Source organism: Schistocerca nitens, chromosome 8, assembly GCF_023898315.1.
Source record: "Schistocerca nitens isolate TAMUIC-IGC-003100 chromosome 8, iqSchNite1.1, whole genome shotgun sequence".
In the NCBI taxonomy this organism is placed as follows: domain Eukaryota; kingdom Metazoa; phylum Arthropoda; class Insecta; order Orthoptera; family Acrididae; genus Schistocerca; species Schistocerca nitens.
In genome coordinates, this window is record NC_064621.1 from 82,324,662 (window position 1) to 82,345,534 (window position 20,873).

At 44.4% G+C, this 20,873-nt stretch overlaps 1 protein-coding gene across 1 annotated transcript in view; it reads left to right on the forward strand.

Annotated features, from left to right (window-relative positions):
- Positions 1 to 20,873, forward strand: part of LOC126199397 (semaphorin-2A-like) — a 1,365,238-nt gene that overhangs the window by 1,295,856 nt on the left and 48,509 nt on the right. Inside the window, exons 9-10 of the mRNA XM_049936316.1 lie at positions 6,870 to 7,037; positions 7,121 to 7,245. Coding sequence (XP_049792273.1) covers positions 6,870 to 7,037; positions 7,121 to 7,245 — 293 coding nt within the window. The remainder of the gene's footprint in view (positions 1 to 6,869; positions 7,038 to 7,120; positions 7,246 to 20,873) is intronic.

Sequence of the window (20,873 nt, forward strand, 5' to 3'; positions counted from 1 at the left end):
ACCATATGTGTTCAAAAGTATCCGGACAGCCCCAAAAACACACTTTTTTCATATTAGGTGCATTTTGCTACCACTTACTGCCAGGTACTCTATATCAGTGACCTCAGTAGTCGTTCGACATCGTGAGAGAGCAGAATGGGGCGCTCAACGGAACTCACGGACTTCGAACATGGTCGGGTGATTGGGTTTCGCTAGTGTCATACGTCTGTACGCGAGATTTCAAAAAATGACTCTGAGCACTATGGGACTTAACTTCTGAGGTCGTCAGTCCCCTACAACTTAGAACTACTTAAACCTAACTAAACTAAGGGCATCACGCACATCCATGCCTGAGGCAGGATTCGAACCTGCGACCGTAGCGGTTGTGCGGTTCCAGACTGTAGCGTTTAGAACCGCGAGATTTCCACACTCCTAAACATCCCTAGGTCCATTGTTTTCGATGTGACAGTGAAGTGGAAACGTGAAGGGGCACCTACAGCACATAAGCGTACAAGTCGACCTCGTCTGCTGACTGACAGAGACGCCGACGTTTGAAGAGGGTCGTAATGTGAAATAGGCAGACATCTAGCCAGACCATGACAGTATTTCCAAACTGTATCCGGATCCACTGGACGTACTGCGACAGTTAGGCGGGAGGTGAGGAAACTTGATCTCATGGTCGAGCGGCTGCTCATAAGGCACACATCACACGGTAAATGCCAAACGACGTCTCGCTAGGTGTAAGAAGTGTAAACATTGGACGATTGAACAGTGACAAAACGTTGTGTGGAGTGACGAATCACGGAACACAATGTGGCGATCCGATGGCTGGGTGCGGTTATGGCAAATGCCCGGTGAACGTCATCTGCCAGCGTGTGTCGTGGCAATAGTAAAATTGGGAGGTGGTGGTGTTACGGTGTGGTCGTGTTTTTCATCGAGGGGCCTTGCTCCCCTTGTTGTTTTGCGTGGCACTATCACAACACATTGATGGTTTAAGCACCTTCTTGCTTCCCACGGTTGAAGAGCAATTTGGGTATGGCGATGGATTCTTTTTAGACAGGTGTCCGTATACTTTTGATCACATAGTGTATCTAGCGAGCATTCCCCCATCCGCCAACCGTGTAGGTACCTAACGGACAATTATCAGTCCTTTACTTTCTCATTATTTTGTTTTATAATCATAGTCCAATATATGAAGTGTACACGCATAACCTATTTATGCTGGAAGTACAGAGTAATCAAGCTTTTCGTCTACAACTTCATAGTTAAGTTACAGACATCAAAGAATGCCTACGTTCATACTTGTAATATGCCTGACTGTATATGTATAAGATTACCATTACTTGATCTAGGAATTCGTGTGTAGTTGAGGTAGGCGACCATTCAAATTTGACACAAATTTCAGTTATGAAAAATTCTTGACAGCAGAATTCTTTATTGAATGTTACACGTTTCGAAAAATCATCGTCAGACATAAGCTGTATGAAAATATACGGATATTATAAAAAAATCACATACCAATGTAATGCATGATCATGATAAACACTCTATGACCAGTTATTTCAGTACTTACATGTAGATCTAGTTTTAAGCTTAACACTCTGAGCACATAGACTGTATGTAGTAAAACAATTCTCATTTCGTAATGATTGTTTATGGTAGTACAGCTGTCAATTCAATGAAAGCTGGTGTAGAATTACAATAGTGACTGCAATAAAAATAAAATGACCATAAAATATACACCGAAAAAGAACAGTAACACAGTAAGGAAAACGATTTAACGACGTAAGATTCATACACATAGACTGTCAGTTATAAACGTATTTCTGCACCAATAAGCAAATAATACACAAAATTACAAAACTACCCTATAACTTGTGTTACATATGACATATCATGAGAGAAATACACATTAACATCTTTTGTCAACAGCATCAAGGCTTTTCCTTTTCCAATTTCAACTCTTGGAAGAAAATACAAGTATAAATGACCAGAAATGACATGCACTATTCATTATTTATATATCGGTACAGCGGAAATAAATTAACATTGTGAGGAAAGTCTAGTTCTACGTCATGGTATCAGATGGCCTGCAGAGATAGTGACACGTAGTCGAAAATACTGCAAAAAGTGAATTTCGATCTTATTCTTGAAGCACAAATATTTAACTGACATGGCATTTTCTTACAATCCCGTAGTGTATCGTTTAACTAGTTATTACTCTCACAAATATCATTGTTTTTTCTTTCGTTCGCAGAGACTGAGCCACCATTGGAGCAGGCCCCACGGTACTGTGGCGTTGGACTGTTTTAATTACACGTGGTGTATAAATAAACAGAATACAGTATATAAATGGAAGATGATGTCAGAAAAAATCTGGACACTTTCTTGACCTGTTTAGTTTAAATTTTTACACGATACTCTAATAAACCTTCAGTTGGACACATGCTGCTTTCTCCTATAAATTCATTTCACACCAATTAATAGCCCCACTACTATCACACATCGCTAATTTATACTGCTATATTAAGACAAGTCATCGTTTGAAGATATTACCAAAAATCTCGAAAAGTACAGGACTGATTTACTTAGAATTTTAACACGGCACTCTAATAAATGTATTGACGAAATAGGCTACATGTTTTTAATATATATGATGTAAAAATATTTATTCACTATATTTTATCGGAAACGTTCTTTTCAAAAGCCTCGACATGTTCTTGATCGCTTTGTTTCAAAATTTTAAACGATAATCTAATAAACGTTTTAACGGACATAGGCTACATATTTTTAATGTATATGGTATAAAATTTTATATATAATAATATATGCAGAGGCTACACTGTTAGCAGAAATATCGAAAAGCTCAATACCGATTTACTTAAAATTTTACACAAAACTTCAATAAACGTTCAGACGGATATAGGTTACACATTTTTTAATGTATGTTGTATACAAATATATATTTACTATTAAATGGGAAACGTTGTGAGCAGACATCTAATCAAGTTCTAGACAATTTTCCTTCAGATATTTACAGGACAATAAACCCTGAGAAGTACACAGGCTACTTTAACCCCTTCGCGAGCCGTGGGGAAATACTTCCACTAACTGTATTTCGTTACAGTGTTTAAGGAAATATGTGTTACCACTTCTCTTCGCTTCTGGCATAAAGTGGCAGTCCGCTGCACCAGCTTAATTTCAGTCTGTTGTGAAATATAGCATTCACGACTGTGGCAAGTATATATCCCACCAAACAATGGTGTTTCAATGGTTCTTGGAAAGTGTGGTTGCCAACAAAGTAGTTTCTGGAAGGGGCTTGGGAAATATACTTACCACAAAATTAATCTGTCATTTTCGGTCCTTGGGAAGCGTATATACCACCAACTTAGTGGTATCCCAAAGCTTTTGAGAATACGTCTTACCACCTTGATCTATGCCTGACATCTTGTGGTAGTACCCTGCACCAGGTGTGTTAAACCTGCTGCAACAATCAGTAGGATTAACTATTCTCGGAACACATTGCTTCGCTTCTGCAAAACACATTATTGTGACTTGTGCCAGCTCATACCTTCCCTGCATGATAAAGTTTCTAGGATTGTTTTCAAATTGTGGAAAGTAAACTTAAGTATCGGTAACAAATATTTTAGTAAAAGAGAATATAAAATAAAACAGGAAACGCTGTTCATTATTTTTTTACATCTAATGGAAACACATAATAGCTTACGCAACGGAAGTGAGAAATCTATTTACCACCTTAGTTTTAATACCTCAGAGAGGTGCCATGGTGATATACCACCATAGTTTTTAGTCCTAAATCACAAAAGTAAAATTATCAACAAATAAATATAGTCAGTTGATCAAAATTCTAGTAGGATATCAAAAAGTTGCTACAAAAATTCGCCCACGAAAAGGTTAATATATGTGTGGTATATTGATGTGTATACTATCTAATGACGAAATAATGTCAGAAAACTTCTGGACAAGTTCTTTGCCGATTTACTGTAAGTTTTTAAATGGTAATCTAGTAAGCGTTTGGACGGACATAGGCTACATATTTTTCTATGGTATATAAGTAAAAATCAATTATTTAAACCGGAAATGTTATTAACAAAATTACAGACAGTTTCTTGAGCGATTGGCTTCAGATTTCTACATTGCGCTCTAGAAAACGTTTAGACAGTTATAGGGTACATTATTTTAAAAACATGTGTAGTATACATATATTTATTTAAAATGTATACTACCATACAAAATTTAGCTGATGTTGCACATTGTTACCAAAAAAAAAAAATCTCGTAAATTCTTGAATGATTAACTTCAAATATTTAAATGATTCTCTAACGAAACTTTGGACAGACAAGGAAAACGTTGTGAAAAATTTTTCCTTCAGATTTTGACATGAACCTTCAGAGAGACATAGGCTACAAATCTTTTTTAAGTATGTGTGACTTATAAATGTTTGTACTATATGAAGGGGAAATTATGTCAGAAAAAATCTGGAAAAGTTTTTGGCCGGTTTACTTCACATTTTTATTTGCTACTCTAATAAACCTTCAGTTAGCTACAACATTAATTTTTTAAAATGTATGTCATACATATATATACATACTATACAAAGGGGAAACAACGTTAGAGAAAGACAAGTCGATATTGCTCATTGTTACCAAAAGCCCTAGAAAAAGTTGTTGAGCTATTTACTCCAGATTTTTCAACAATTATGTAGTAAACATTTCAAGTAATGGGCTACATATTTGTCATATATATGATATATACAATGAAATTTTCACTCTGCAGCTGACTATGCTCAGATGTGAAACTTCTTTGCAGATTAAAACTGTTTGTCTAGACAAAAAGTTTGATATAAGCACACACTCCGCTTCAAAGTGAAAATTTTAATCTGGAAACATCATCCATGCTGTCGCTAAGCCATGTCTCCGCAAAATCCTTTCTTCCAGGACTGCTAGTTTTGCAGGAGAGCTTCTGTGAAATTTGTAAGGTAGGAGAATGAGGTACTGGCGGCAGAAAAGCTGCGAGGAGAGACGTGAGTCGTGCTTGGGTGGCTCAGTCGATAGAGCACTCGCCCACGAAAAGCAAAGGTCCCGAGTTCGGGTCTCGGGTCTTGGGTCGGCACACAGTTTTAATCCGCCAGGTAGCTTTATACGATATATAAATATGTATATAACGATATATACAGAGAAAACAACGTTAGCGAAAGTCTCGAAAAGTTCTTGAGAGCTTTGCTTCAGATTTTTAGATGAGACTCTATCAAACGTTCAGACATATATTTACCTGTACGTTTCTGTTTAAAAAAATTCTAGCCTGTGTCCATCGGAACGTTTATTACAGTATCGTATAAAAATCTGAAGTAAATTGGTCAACATTTATTACATCATATCTGTATATATACACTGAAGAGCAAAAGCTACTGGTACACCTGCTTAATATCGTGTAGGGCTCGCCTGACGATGCAGAAGTGGCACGGACTTGACTAATGTATGAAGTAGTGTTAGAGAGAACTGGCACCATGAATCCTGCTGGGCTGTCGATAAATCCGTAAGAGTACGAGGGGGTGGAGTTCTCTTCTCAAAAGCACGTTACGAGGCATCCCAGTATGCTCAATAATGTTCATGTCTGGGGAGTTTGGTGGCTAGCCAAATTGTTTAAACTCAGGAGAGTGTTCTTGTAGCCGCTCTGTAGCAATTGTGGACATGTGGAGTGTCGCATTGTACTGCCGGATTTGCCAAGTCCGTCGGAATGCACAATGGACATGAATGGATGCAGGTGATCAGACAGGATGCTTACGTACGTGTCACTTGTCAGAGTCGTATCTAGACGTATCAGAGTCCCGTGTGACTGCAACTGCACACGCCCCACACCAGTACAGAGCCTCCACCAGCTTGTACAGTGCGCTGGTCCATGGTTTCATGAGTTTGTCTCCATACCCGTACACGTCGATACAATATGAGACGAAACTCGTCTGACGAGGTAACGTGTTCCCAGTCACCAACAGTCCAATGTCGGTCTTGAAGTCAGGCGAGGCGTAAAAGTTGGTGTCGTGCAGTCATCAAGGGTACACGAGTGGACCTTCATCTCCGAGAACCCACATCGTTGATGTTTCGTTGAATGGTTCGGACGCTGACATTTGTTGATGGCACGGAAATCTGCAGCAATTTGTGGAAGGGTTGCACTTCTGACACCGTGAACGATTCTCTTCGGGCATCATTGGTCCCGCTCTTGCTTCCGGGCGCAGCGATATCGGAGATTTGGTGTTTTACCGGATTGCTGATATTCACGCAACATTCGTAAAATGATCGTAAGGGAAAATCTCCTCTTCATAGCTACCTCGAAGATGGTATGTCCCATCCCTTGTGTGCCGACTGTAACACCACGTTGAAACTCACTTAAATCTGATAACTTGTCATTTTAGCACCAGTACCCGATCTAACTGCGCCAGACTTGTCGTCTTACGTAGGTGTTGCCGACCACAGCGCCGTATTCTGCCTGTTTACATATTTCTGTATTTGAATACGCATGCCTATACCAGTTTCTCTGGCGCTTCAGTGTCTATGTAACGTCTCGAAAAGTATAGCCCTTGGATGTTTTGGAATTGGGTGACATACGCAGATAAAAATACAATATCCAGCCGTGTATTCTACAATGCAGTTATTAACATTCGTATAAGCCGCCCATCACTGGCAACACTACATATTTTAGAATTTACTTGGTTAGCGGCTGCGTCGAAATTCATACAAAATCCGTCCTGCCGTGGCTTGCTATACTCCGCAGGCAAATGCAGATTTCTAATCTGCGAGTGTATTTGTCTCGGTGAGCACCGAACTCTTGTGACTGTATCTGTAGAGTGGAGACACGAGGTACCTGTGTTTCAGATGCCGTGCTGAACTTCATCCGTTCGCATCCGCTGATGGACTCGGCGGTTCCTCACGAGCACGGGCGGCCCATCTTCTACGTGAAGGACGTGCTGTTTACCAGACTGGTGGTGGACGCCGTCACGGGTGCCAGGGGCCAGGAGTTCACCGTCTACTTCGCCGGGACAAGTAAGGACGCTGCTGTATCGACAACTTCTTGATGGCCCTTCTGGTAGCCGAGCCGCGATGCCCACTCTGGTTTCCGTTTGCAGCTAAGGGGCAGGTGTACAAAGTGGCCAAGTGGCTGGACGAGCAGGCTGAACCCGCTTCTCGGCTCGTGGACGTCTTCGACGTTACGCCAGGGGAGCCAATCAGAGCGATGGAGATCTCTAAAAAGGTAACAACCGCTTTGTCGGCGATAAAATCTGAAGAGTTCTGTTCCCCTTGTAAATAGGGGAGCTCTGAAAATGTAGCTAATCACATTTGTTATGTTTACCGTCGTTCCTTAATTAATTCTTGTGTATTCTAGGCGATGAGAAAGGCTGTCTCTTTTGAAAAAGCATGACAGGGATCTACTTGTTTTGTGCCATACGCGTTTCGCTTCTTCAATCTGGGAGTATCTTCAAGGGCCAGTAATATATGAACAATTGAAAGAAAACAGCCCTCAGTCACTAATTTTTAACGAGTTAATCGGGTTTCAACACTGCTAGGAATCTCTTCCCTCAGAATTTAAACCAGCCTTTCACGATAATTCCGTACTTATAATTTGTATCATACGTTTTTAGTGACCATGTTATAGATCATTCTTTGGTTTAAATTCTGAGGAAGACACTCCTAGCAGTGATGGGACCCGGTTAATTAGTTAAAAATTAGTGACCGAGGGCTGTTTTCTTTTAATTGTAACTATTCACGGTCTCTGAGCGTGCAGCCATGCAGAAAATTTTAGAGTAATATTATGCTTGAATAAAAATCTCTCGGTGTACATGCCGCGTCAATTCTGGATAAAACTCCAAGCTTTGGACCACTACCTCCATGGTCGTCGTCAGGGCTAAAACTGACTGTCGTGAGCTAGCGAGGTTCCCACTTTTATATGCCAAGGACGGCTTCTGATTGGCTGGAATACGTCATAGCAACAGAGATATGGCGCGTAGTGAAGTGGTGCCCTCTACTTCCATAGATGTATTTTCTATCCTGCGTTGCTTGCAGCGCCATCCCTTGAATCAGGAGGAAGCAGTCGAAATTAGACTCAGCGATAATAACTTTAACAGAGACAACGGCTATGCACTTAGCAACACTTGGAAGAGTGCACTGCATAAAGAAAAATCGCAGAGAAAAACTTCCCGCACTTTACCTCCTGATTCAAGGGATGGCGCTGCAAGCAACGCAGGATAGAAACTACATCTATGGAAGTAGAGGGCACCACTTCACTACGTGCCATATCTCTGTTGCTATGACGTATTCCAGCCAATCAGAAGCCGTCCTTGGCATATAAAAGTGGGAACCTCGCTAGCTCACGACAGTCAGTTTTAGCCCTGACGACGACCAAGGAGGTAGTGGTCGAAAGCTTGGAGTTTTATCCAGAATTGACGCGGCATGTACACCGAGAGATTTTTATTCAAGAAATTCGTCGCGAAAGACTTCGTAGCAATATTATGCTTGTTTTGCACTGAGGTGACAAGGTCATGCGGCAGCGACAAGAGCACATACAGATGGCGCTAGTACAGCGTACGCTAGGCGTAAAAGGACGGTGTTTTGGCGGAGTTGCCGTTTGTACTCAGGTAATTTATATGAAAATGTTTCCGAAGTGATTATGGCCTCACAACTGGAATTAACGGACTTTGAACGCGGAATGGTTGTTGGAGGTAGACGCGTGGGATATTTTTAGATAATTATGTTTTCCGAGGTCTAGTCTCAAGAGCGTGCCGAGAACACGACATTTCAGGAATTAACTGTCACCAGGGAGAACGCAGTGGCCGACGATCTTCACTTGACCGAGAATAACGGTGCTTGCGTAGGGATGTCAGTGCTAACAAGAAAGCAATATTGCGTGAAATAACTGTAGAAATCAATGAAGGACGTACGACGAACGTATCCGTTAGAAGAGTGTAGCGAAATTTGGCGTTAATGGTCTGTGGCAGCAGACGACCGACGCGAGTGCCTTTACAAACAGCACGATACCGCCCGCAGTGCTACTCCTGGCTTCGTGACCGTATCAGTTGGTCCCTCGAGTACTGGAAAACCATTGCCTGGCAAGATGAGTCCCGGTTCCAGCTGGTGAGAGCTGATGGTAGGGTTGGAGTGTGGCGCAGACCTCACGAAGCAATGGACCCAAACTGTCAAGAAGGCACCGTGAAAGGTGGTGGTGGCTCCATAATGGTGTGGACTGTGTTTACATGGCAGGGACCGGGTCCTCTGGTTCAACTGAACCGATCACTGACTGAAAATGATGTGTTTGATTACGTGGAGACAATTTGCAGCCATTCATGGATTTCATGTTCCCAAACAACGATGGAATTTTTATGGATGACAATGCCCCATGTCACCGGGTATTGAGCAAATGATTTTCCCTCCCCAGATCGTCCAGCATGAGTCGCACCGAACATTAATAGGGCATAATCGAGATGTTAGTCCATGGACAAAATCCTGCACCGGTAACACTTTCGTAGTTATGGACGGGTATAAAGGCAGCACGGATCAATATTTCTGCAGGGGACTTTCGACGACTTGTTGAGTCGAAATCGCGTCCACCTACTGCACTACGCCGGGAAAAAGGAGGTCCGACGCTATATAAGAAGGTATTCCATTATTGTTGTCACCTCATTGTATGTATGTAGTGATTACGTTGTATAATGATTACGATTTTTGTTATTCTTAACTTTCTGAAGCAGATGTTTCATAAAGTTAAATTACTATTTGGCGATATTATTATTCAGTATGTGTTGTCCTGATGTACTTAGTTGGCCTGCTTACACCAGGATGTCCGATTTTTGGTGATTTCGAACATGTTTCAATTGAAACTCTTCACTATAACTGTGTGGTGGCTGTGCATGGTTATTGTGTAAAGTGATCACAACTATGAGTGTCTGTTCTTCGTTCGTCTTTTGGTTGTGTTCTAGTGTTTGTATGTAGTTTCATATTCGTTTGTTTGTGATGTGTCTGCAAGTTTTATTGTGTGTGATGATGCCAGCGGTGGGAAAGAGGGGAATTTTTAGTCGAATCAATCCCAGGTACTCCTTTTCTTAAGTGGCTGTTGGGAGTGGCTAATCTGGTTATGTTGTGCGTCTCCGTTTGTTATTATTATAGTGATCAACATGAGCAGTGATTTGTCACTCATATTATTTGGTTATTTATTACTTTCTTATTCATTCCAAAGGCTCTTCGTAGTGAAATAGTTCCTGTTATGTAAGAAATTCTCTCTTGTAACTACTCATTCTAATGATTTTCACATCCTGTTCCGTATTACACGGTTTACGCACGACAGAGTGACTGCTTTCCCTCTTACAGCTTCACTTGTGTTTTTTTTTATCTATTCTGGAATTTATCTCTATGAGCTTTATGGCAGGAAAGATTATTCATTGTTACCGGATTTACATCTTATAAGCAAATCTGTCTACTCTATGTAGATGGTATATTTCCCATTTCTAAGTAATAATCGGTACCTTTTACATGCCTTACTAGAAATGTTTGGTCAAAATGTGGGGAAGGTTCGAGGTACTAAAGAAACTTTAAAAAAATTATTTCAGATGATGTTAATGAAATACTCACTTGTGTGAGGAACGCAGCTGTTCCTGCGTTGTCATCGACTTTGCTGTACGTGATGGTACACAGTAAATCTGCAACACAATAGCCCAAAAAGAAGTAAAATGTGTAACTGAGCAATTGGATTACAATGCTTTCACAACAATACAGATGCGAGAGCGATAAATGTAACTTATACTGGTTAATGATGCACGCGGAATTTCGTATTACTGAAATTTGCGCCTTAGAGGAAGTTTATCGTATCTTCTTGATTTCACAATTCTAACAAGAAGTGTATACGCCACCTTTCATGTGGGAATACAAAAAAAAAAAAATGTTCAAATGTGTGAGAAATCTTATGGAACGTAACTACTAAGGTTATCAGTCCCTAAGCTTACACACTACTTAACCTAAATTATCCTAAGGACAAACACACACACGCATGCCCGAGGGAGGACTCGAACCTCCGCCGGAATCAGCAGCACAGTCCATGACTGCAGCGCCTTAGACCGCTCGGCTAATCCCACGCGGCTGTGGGAATAAGATTGCCCAGTTATCTATAGTGTGTTAGCAAGATATAAATACTGATTTGTCTATGCAATGTTTTTAAATGATGTTGCCACCATGTCACTAAATAATATTTATTTTATTGTTATACGATCCGGATTTCGGCATTAGGCCGTTCTTAAGTATAAAAACTTCAATAAACAATAGTAGTATAAATCACCAAAGCAAGAAACAGGACAACCACAAAAAATAGTGCAACAATAAAAAATAGTGCAACCATAAAAACCATGATCTTTACCTCAGTTATGGGTCAAAAGTCATCAGAGTGGCATAACATACAACTCCTTGTCGAAAAACTGTATAAGGTCATATAGGCCACATCTGTCAATAGTTAAAGTGAGAACATCTCTAAAACGCCTAAATATATGGCCAACATTCATTTCTGAATCCTGTTACGTGAAACTGCTAACCAATAAGCAGATATGCGCCACACTGTTGCGTCTGAACAACAACCGACGTAGCCATAGATGAAACGATATTCTAGAGATCACCTGAGAGACATCACAATCTACACAATGCAATCTGTGGTGTGTTACAGAACAAGGTAGCTGAACTGTTTATTCTGTGTGATAATTATATACTTTACATTGATTAGTAGATAACAGTGCTTACAGTATATGACGTGGAAGCCACTATTACAGTTCACATATAAACATCATTAAGTGCCTTATCGTAATTCATTTGTAACAAACATCGAATTTCTACCTTGTAATACAGTTAATTATGTAAAACAAAAAAATGGCTCTGAGCACTATGGGACTAAACATCTATGGTCATCAGTCCCCTAGAACTTAGAACTACCTAAACCTAACTAACCTAAGGACATCACACAACACCCAGCCATCACGAGGCAGAGAAAATCCCTGACCCCGCCGGGAATCGAACCCGGGAACCCGAGCGTGGGAAGCGAGAACGCTACCGCACGACCACGAGATGCGGGCAATGTAAAACACTGCACACTATGTAAGCGAGTGGCAAAGTTGCAACAGCAGTACACAGATGAGGAGGTAGTCTGAGGAAGTGGGTGCCCAAAGAGGGGGGGGGGGGGGGGGGGATTTCAGAGAAACCAAAATTCATGGAGATATCGGTCCATACTGTCTGACAAATGTAGATGAAACCTCAGTAGAGTTCATGCTGTAAAACTTATTGAAATTGTAATAAAATAAGTTTACCCCTATCTATAAAAGGCCACCCCGGTAGCTGAGTGGTCAGCGCGGCGGCCTGTCACGACAAGGGGCCCGGGTTCGATTCCCGGCTGGGTCGGAGATTTTCTCCGCTCAGGGGAGTGTTGTGTTGTCCTCATTGTCATTTCATCATCACTATTGGAAGGCAACGGGAACCACCACAAGAATCACTTTCCTAGACGCTCATGCGTTGGACCTCTCTGACGAGGCTTCCCCCATTACAAGACCTGGCGTAAGGCAGAACACACAGTTAATTAGTTGCCTATAAATTAGATTGTCAAACTGCTTAAGCATGTGCCTCGTTAATTTGTACGCCATTATTTGCATGCGGGTTAAGAAATGGTAAATTTCCATAATAAGATAAATGTACGATACAGACTATTTACTCAAGTGTAAAAACACCACAGATTGCATTGTACAGAACGGGATGTCTCTCAGGCCATCGTTTCATCTATGTCCACGCCAGCTGTTGTTCAGGCACAATAGTGTGACACATACCAGTTAGTTATTAGCAGATTCATATAACAGCTGTGCTATAGCGTCCAGAAAAGGCGTTTCAGATGTGTTCTCGCTTTTACTAATGACAGATGTGGCCTACATGACCAGAAAATTTGGATCGTATAACCCTCCAAAACCCAGGCGATCATTGTAGACAAAACCACCCATTCCTTCCGCCTCCTTGATTTCTGTCCCACCATCTATGGCCGTCCTATCGCCCTCACTCCCACCCTTAAGTACCTTGGCGTCACCCTCGACCGTCGCCTCTCCTGGACTTCCCACCTCCGGACAATCCAAGCCAAGACACGCTCCCGACTCAGTCTCCTCAAGCTCCTCTCCGGCCGTACGTGGGGTCTGGACCCCTCCACCATCCTCCACACCTATAAATCCCTCATCCGCCCTATCCTTTGTTACGCCCATCCGGCTTGGATCTCCGCCCCCCCTACCTTTTATAAATCCCTCCAAATCCTTGAACGCCATGCTCTCCGCCTCGCCTATCGCATCCGTCTCCCCTCCCCCACACGGATCCTGTACAATCTCATCCCCTTCCCCCACCTCCTCCTTTTCCTTGAAAGGTTACAGATCCTGTACACCTCCCGTAAACTCGATCCTCCTCACCCACTAGTCTCCCCGATCCTCTCCCACCCCCGTCCGCTGCCGCGCCTGTATTCCCACATCCCACCCGGTCTCCATCTCTCCACCCTCCTTACCCTCTCCCAAGGCGGCTTCCGCCAGCTCCCCCTCCCTGATGATGTCCTCCTCCCCTCCATCTACCCCTCCTACCAACTTTGACCCTCCCTCCCTCTTCCTGTGTCTGTTCCTTTGGGCACCCTCCGTCCCTCCTCCCCTTTTCCCCACTCCTCCCCTGGGACTCCCCTCCCCTGCCCCTCTACTCCTCCTCCCATCTCAGCCATTGGCATCTTTGTTCTCCCCTCTCCACCCTCTCCACCCCCCTCGCCCTTCTTCCCCTCTTGACAGGTCCCCGGACTCGCACACGCTACGTGGACTTTCGCGCGCCGGAGATCATCGCCATCAGTGTCTCGTGTGTGTGACGTCGTTTTGTGTTTTTAGTGTCCGCCGTCACGCTTCTACGTTCACTTGTGCCGTCGGATTCATCAGTGTTCTGTGCGCCGTGTCAACGTGTTTTCAGTGTCGTTATCGTCAAGTGTGAACGGCTCCGTGTTTTTTGTGTATCCGTGACCACTATTTTTTGCCCGTCACTATTTTCATTTTCATTCTCCATTATTGTACTGTTATTGTCAACACTATGGCTGAAGAGGCGTAGCATGCCGCTGTCAGCCTACCTGATTGTTCAGGTGTTCAAATAACAATAAAGAAAAAAAAAAAGATTGTATAACAATACAATAAAAATTCATACCCTCAAATGGCCGTAGCATTATTCAAAAGATTTGACATTGGCTCCAGCAACAAAACAAAAGTTTTCAATTGACTATTTAAGTCAGTGTTAAGGTAGCTGTATTTAACGCTTCAAAAAGGAAGATATTAAGCGACTTCTTGTCCAATAATCACTTATTCTATTATACATAATGCAGTGTAAGGATCTTTTTTACTAGTACTTTTTTTTTACAGTTTGTAACTGAGGTCATTGTCTGTTTTGTTTATAGTTATCAGATGACAGGTGATGATCCATGTAGGCCGGAACCAGTGGCACAGTCCAATAAAGTTTGTACTCCAGCTGATGATCTATAAACACATCTGCCATTAAATATATTACAGCTCTGAAGCGCAACGTTCCAAAAATATTACACATTAGGTAATATATTGACACATACAAATGTTTCTCACAGATACAAGTTTTCTTTAGTGAAGGATGTAGGGAAAATCTCTTTCCATGCAAGGAAAGTGTCTTTAATATAATGTAGAAATGTCTCAGCACACTATTTTCAAAACTGCTCGCACCACGCTGCACTGAATTCGTTAAAGTGTCTTTAAAATAGTTCAAATGGCTCTAAGCACTACGGGGCTTAACATCTGAGGTCATCACTCCCCAAGACTTAGAACTACTTCAACCTAACTAACCTAAGGACATCACACACATCCATGCCCGAGGCAGGATTCGAACCTGCTACGGTAGCAGCAGCGGCGTTCCAAACTGAATCTCCTAGACCGCTCGGTCACAGCGGCCGGCTATCGTGTCTCTCTCTCTCGTATATCGCTCATTAGCTCACTTACAGTCGTGACGAAAGCATATATTGCACTGGTTTATTTTCATTTTTTAGGTAGGATTCGATTAGAGACAGCCTGTCGCAGTTTGAGCAATATATTTGTTTCTATTGCGTTCATTCATCTTGGTTGTGTGCAGTACAGTAGACTTACTCACGAAAAAATTTCAATGTAGAAAATAGCTAGGTGTAAGCGAGAGAAAACTTTTGCACATTGTTCCTCTACGATCTTAATTGAATTGCCAAAATAGTAAATAGATTCGAGAAAATATAAGAATAAGTACACTAATAGAAAATGAGAGTTAATTTCGTTGTTAGTTATTGTGTTTCTGTATGTGTTTATAACAGGAGAAGAAGCATCGTACTTATATTCATGTAGACAATAGAAGTCAACTTCCTACATTGCTTTTAGATACTTGTTTGTGATACGCAGAGTTACATGAGTCCACAGAATATTGTGATAGAATAAGTACATTTTGTAAGATGTAGTGTTTAAGATCTGCAGCAACATGACAGAAGAAGGGAGTTCTAACCATGTGAGAACTGTTATATTACTGTACTTTTCTTCAAGACTGTGGCTCTCCCATTAGTGAACTTATTGCTGGTTCATAAAATTTCGTTATCATCTATAGTCAGCTTCGAGGATAAGTAAGATACTGGGATTATGGACTGACACCCTTTTAAATACGTGCACTCCACAACAACCAAGTATACTTAAGAAATTTTCGCCTAGTTTTGCCCTTGAGAATGGTTCAGAATAAATAGTTTAAGTCAACATAAAATAAGAAATCTATATGCTACCTGTATTTTGAACTGAGAGATGTCCACCCTTATAACGAACCAGGATGTGTCTGATGCTGCAGTCTGTCCTTTCAGAAGCTGTATTCAGTACTCTGGCTCCTCCTTCTCGTATGTCTTGCAATTCGTCGATAAATTATTGATGATAGGGTGAATTAAATGAGTGAGATCGCTGTAACATAGCACCTGCTGGAGGTCAGATGTATGTGGAACAGTCTATGATCGAATGGTCCGACGGGATGAAAATTAAATTCACGCACACGTCGGTTTCATTCACATAAGGTCACACACTTAGTTCATATTTTAGCATATGGGCAGTCGTTTGCAGTATATTAACCAGAAAGGATAAGATGTACTGTGCTCACAAACCACAACTTTCTTCTCCAAATAAGCTACCACACCACACACACGTTGTTTATCAGTTCCCTGTAAACGTTATCCGTCAACCTGCGTTCACCTTACACCACGTTCAACACAGATGATTAATTCTTATTACCTTCTGCTGCAACTTGTCCTACCTCTCGTGCATCATATCCACCAGCCAGTCCTACAAACACCATTACTCTGTTTCCGTCTCTATCTTTCTCTCTACTCAGCTGTCCGTGAACTCCTGTCTTCATCTCATTGTGCCTCTCAATGTGCGTTGATATTAGTTCCTCTTATTACATAACACACATATCAACAAATTTTTCACTCGTATACAGTTACATATCACGTGTGCTGTATTCACCGACTACTTCTGACATCAGACATAAATGTGCTACGAACAGTACCACTTACCACACAAGCTATTTTATTCATGTCGGCTCTCCAGCCGGAACATGTCGTCACTTGGACACAATATTTTGGCGGTCCACCAGGGCTTTCTGGAACCCAAATTATCCTTCACTAAGCCCAGGAGAGCTCTGGTCTTAGTTGGCGGACTGAATACACTTTTAACATCAAATTTCTTTAAAATTCTTTCAATTTTTGAAGATATGCTCCCTGCAAGAGGTAAGAATGCCACCAATTTGTTGTTATCTTAGTTTGGTTCCCGCGAAGGTCCAGTCTGTAGAGCACGACGGATCTGATTGTCATTCAACTTGAACATTGCTTTTAGATGATCCAGTTCTTGTGTCGAAGTATCTGCCTCGGAGATGGCGTAAGCTCTTTTTACCAATGTACGTAGCACCCCGTTGCGTTGGTACGATGGATGTCTACTTGACGCATGAAGATATCGGTCCGTATGCGTGGGCTTACGATAAACACTATGTCCTACTGTCCGATCATCCCTCCTGTAGACCAAGACATCTAAAAAGTTTTCCACCCTTTTCCATCGTGAACTTAATATTGGGACGTAGACAATTAAAATGATAAAGGAAACGATCCAGAGCATCCCTCCCAAGTGGCCGTACCACATACCCTGGGTCTACAAGATTCCCTGCCATTGCAGGAAAGCCTATATTGGACAAATGATTCGTACGGTCCATGATCGTCGCGTGGAGCATCGCCACACGCGTTTATTTCAGCCAGAAAAATCTGCAGTGGCGGAACATTGTCTTATTGAAGGACATAAAATGTTGTACACAAGTGGTTGTAGACGCATCGCGGTATGGGGACTGTGTAGTGAAAGAAGCCACTAATATCAGGATCTCTGACAATATTATAAACACAGCCATGGGGTATCCTTTAAGTAAGAGTTGGAACCATGTTCTGTTTGACAATAACAAACAATGGTGCTTGTTTCGGTATCAAAAACTGCCAATAGCGTTTGACATCGTTTTATCGTTTCCGCGAGTTTTCATGCAGGTGCACTGTTATGCCTGTCGCTAGAGGGCAGTTGGGTAGTTATGTTCGCGCATACGCGGCGGATCCACGGTCGATGTATATAGGAGCCGCCGCGGAGTGTTTGATTCCACACATCTAGAGGGTTGGATCTCCTCCTTCGAAAGCGTCAGATTGCAAAGCCTGGGCTACTCTCAGGGTGGAATCTCCGTCTTCGAAGATTGTCTGTCGGTCTGTCTGTCTGCCCGCCCGCCCGCCGCTCGCTGCTGTAGCTCTTCGTCCGTCCGCCTGCCTGCTCGCCGTCCATCGCCGCCGCCGCAACCGCCGCCGCCGCCGCCGCCGCTGCCTGCTGTCCGTCCGTCTGTTCGTCGCCGTTCGTCCGCCATGAGTACTCCCACCTCCACCGTCATCTACACCTCCCCCTCCCCCTCTCCCACAGTCACTTCCTGGAGTGCCGCCCCTGGCCTCCCTCCTTACACCTCACTTCCCCTTCCCCCACTCACCCATCCCCCTATCTCCTCCCCTGCTGTATACCCACACCTCTACACCCTTCCTCCAGCCTCTGCACCCTCAACAGCTCCCACTACTACCCCCGCCCTCACATACGCCTCTGTTGCGGCCTCTGCTGCCACCTCTCAGGTGATCGGCTTCCCCTCTCTCACCCACCCCGTCGCTTCGTCGTCTGCATCTCCCGCACACATCACGTCGCGCCGAGCCATCGTCGCCACCACTGAACCGGCTGCTTCACCCGGCACCTCCACTATGCCACAGGGATCTGCTACCCACCACCTCCCTCTCCTCCCCGTCCCTCTCCCCTCCTCCCAGCCTCCAGTCTCCATAAAACCCCAAAAGCGCGTCATTACCGACTGTGCTCCCGCCACTTCCCACAAAATGTCAACACCACCTCCCCCTCCTCCTGTCGTCTCCACAGACACCACCCCTCCTCCAGCCGCCCATACCCCGGCCCCCACCCTCCACACATTTGTCCTGTCAACTCCCAATCCTCAGTTCCTTGACGCTTGTACCCACACCGTGGAGATACGAAAGTACTTACCTGGTGCTCCCAACTCATTCCCCACAGGGACTCAGTCCTTATCGAGTCCCCGTCCCCATCCTTTCACACAGACCTCCTCCGTAAACTCCTACGAGTTATGTTTGGCCCCCCACGCCTCTCTGACACCCTTCCTTTTCCGCTTCCACTCCTTGTCAGCCCCAGCCTCCCTGTCGCCCCTCCCCCCCCCCCCCACCTACACCGCTGTGATCACCGAGCTCAGCCCAGTGATCACAGAGGATGAAGTGTTGGCAAAACTGAACTCCCACCCAGACTTGGAAATCCGCTCTGCCCGCCGTATCCACAATGCCTCTGGTCCCACCTCGTGTGGATCTTCTCTGACTCCGCCCCCTCCATTGACCATCTCTTCACCCAGGGTGCCCTGATATACCACTGTCGCCACCCTGTTGAATCCTCCAAATCCCCTCCCCAATCCTACCATTGCCAGCGGTGCCTGATGTACAATGACCACCTGACTCGCAACTGCAAAAACTCCCCCACCTGTCCCCACTGCAAGGCCTCCCACTTTCTTAAGGGCTGCCCCAACCTCGCTGCTCCTCCTTCCTGTAACAGATGCACTGGCCCCTATCCCACCTACTCCCACAAGTGTAAAGCTACACCCCCTTCAGCCACCCCTGAGCTTACAGTCTATGTTCGTCGCGTTGATACCCCTGTCCATCCCAACAATTCCCTCCGTCCACCCCCCACAGCCATCATCCGGTTCCTTACCGTTGTACTCCAAAACATTCACCCTTTTCAGAGCCCCCACACCTTCCAACAAATCTCCCTTGTCGCTCGCTCCGTTTTCCACCTGAACACTTTCGCCACTTAAGCCCAATTCACGTTCACCCACCTTGACACCCTAGTTTAAGCCTCTTCCCTTCCCTCTCTTCCCCCCATCCTTCCCGCCATGGCGCAGCACGAGTATCGCATCCTCTTTCAGAACATTTGCTCCCTCCGCTCCAACAAATACCTCCTCATGCACACCCTCTCCCACCACCAGGTCGACAGCTTCGTCTTGAACGAAACCTTTCTCCAGCCCCACCATTCTATCCGCACCTCTTCCTATATCCTCCACCGCACTGATGCTCCTGGTCCTCATGCACAGGGTGGAGTCGCGAGTGGCCACCTTAAGCATATCCACATCCGGCCACAACCTCTCCTCAATGACCCCACTGAAATCCTTATCCTCTTCCCTTCCCCCACCATTACCTGTGCCACCATCTATGTCCGCTCCACTGCTCCTCTTCCTTATGACTTCATCTCGCACATTGACCGCACCTTCTCCACCTATGTGATTGCCATCGACCTCAACATCCATAGCCGTACTCCTGCCGCCCTTCGGTGGTGGAATCAGTTCCTCTCCACGATCCAAGGTTACATTGTTCCCCTTCCCCAGCACACCCGACCCGAAAGTGACACCACCCCCGATGTTGTCATTGCCTCCGCCAACCTCCTTGGGCGTATTGCCGTGGCCGTCCTTGACTCCACAGGTAGCGATTACCTCCCTGTCCTTCTCACCATAACGTCTACTCACCGACCCCCTCCGGCTCCGCACCCTGCACCCCCTCCCAAGGGCGTCCATGACTATCACAGTGCCAACTGGGATGCCTACTGGGACTACATCTCCACCCAGGTCGAAAGCCACCCTCTTACCTATCGCCATCCTGACGACATCATCCACGCCTCGTCCTTCCTTCAGAAGGTAATTACTGACACTGTGGAGGCCCATGTTCCTACTAAAACCATCCACCCACACCGTCCCACTCTCCCTCTGTGGGCTGTCCTCCTCCTCCGTGAATCCCGCCGCCTCTATCGCTCCTTCCTGCACACTCGTGACAGGGATACACTCCAACGCCACCGGCAAATACAGCGACACAAACGGAACATTATTACAGCAACGAAACGCCGAGACTGGCGCCAGACCTGCACACGACTCAACGCCACCCTCCCTATCAACTCCTCCAAGTACTGGTCCGCCTTCCATCGCCTTACTGGTTCCCTTTCCGCTCCCCACTACCCCCTTCTCCATAACGATCGCCCCCTTCCTGACAACCTCAGTAAGGCCAAACACTTCACTTCCCACCTTTCCGAGGTCTTCTCCATCCCACATGATCCCCACTTTGATTATTCTCTTTTTCCCCACCGTCATGCAACGTGCCGATACCTCGGTCGCTCCATTTGCTCCTAGTCTCCAGTACTTGGGGCAGTTGCCCCCCACCGACACAAACACTCCCATCAC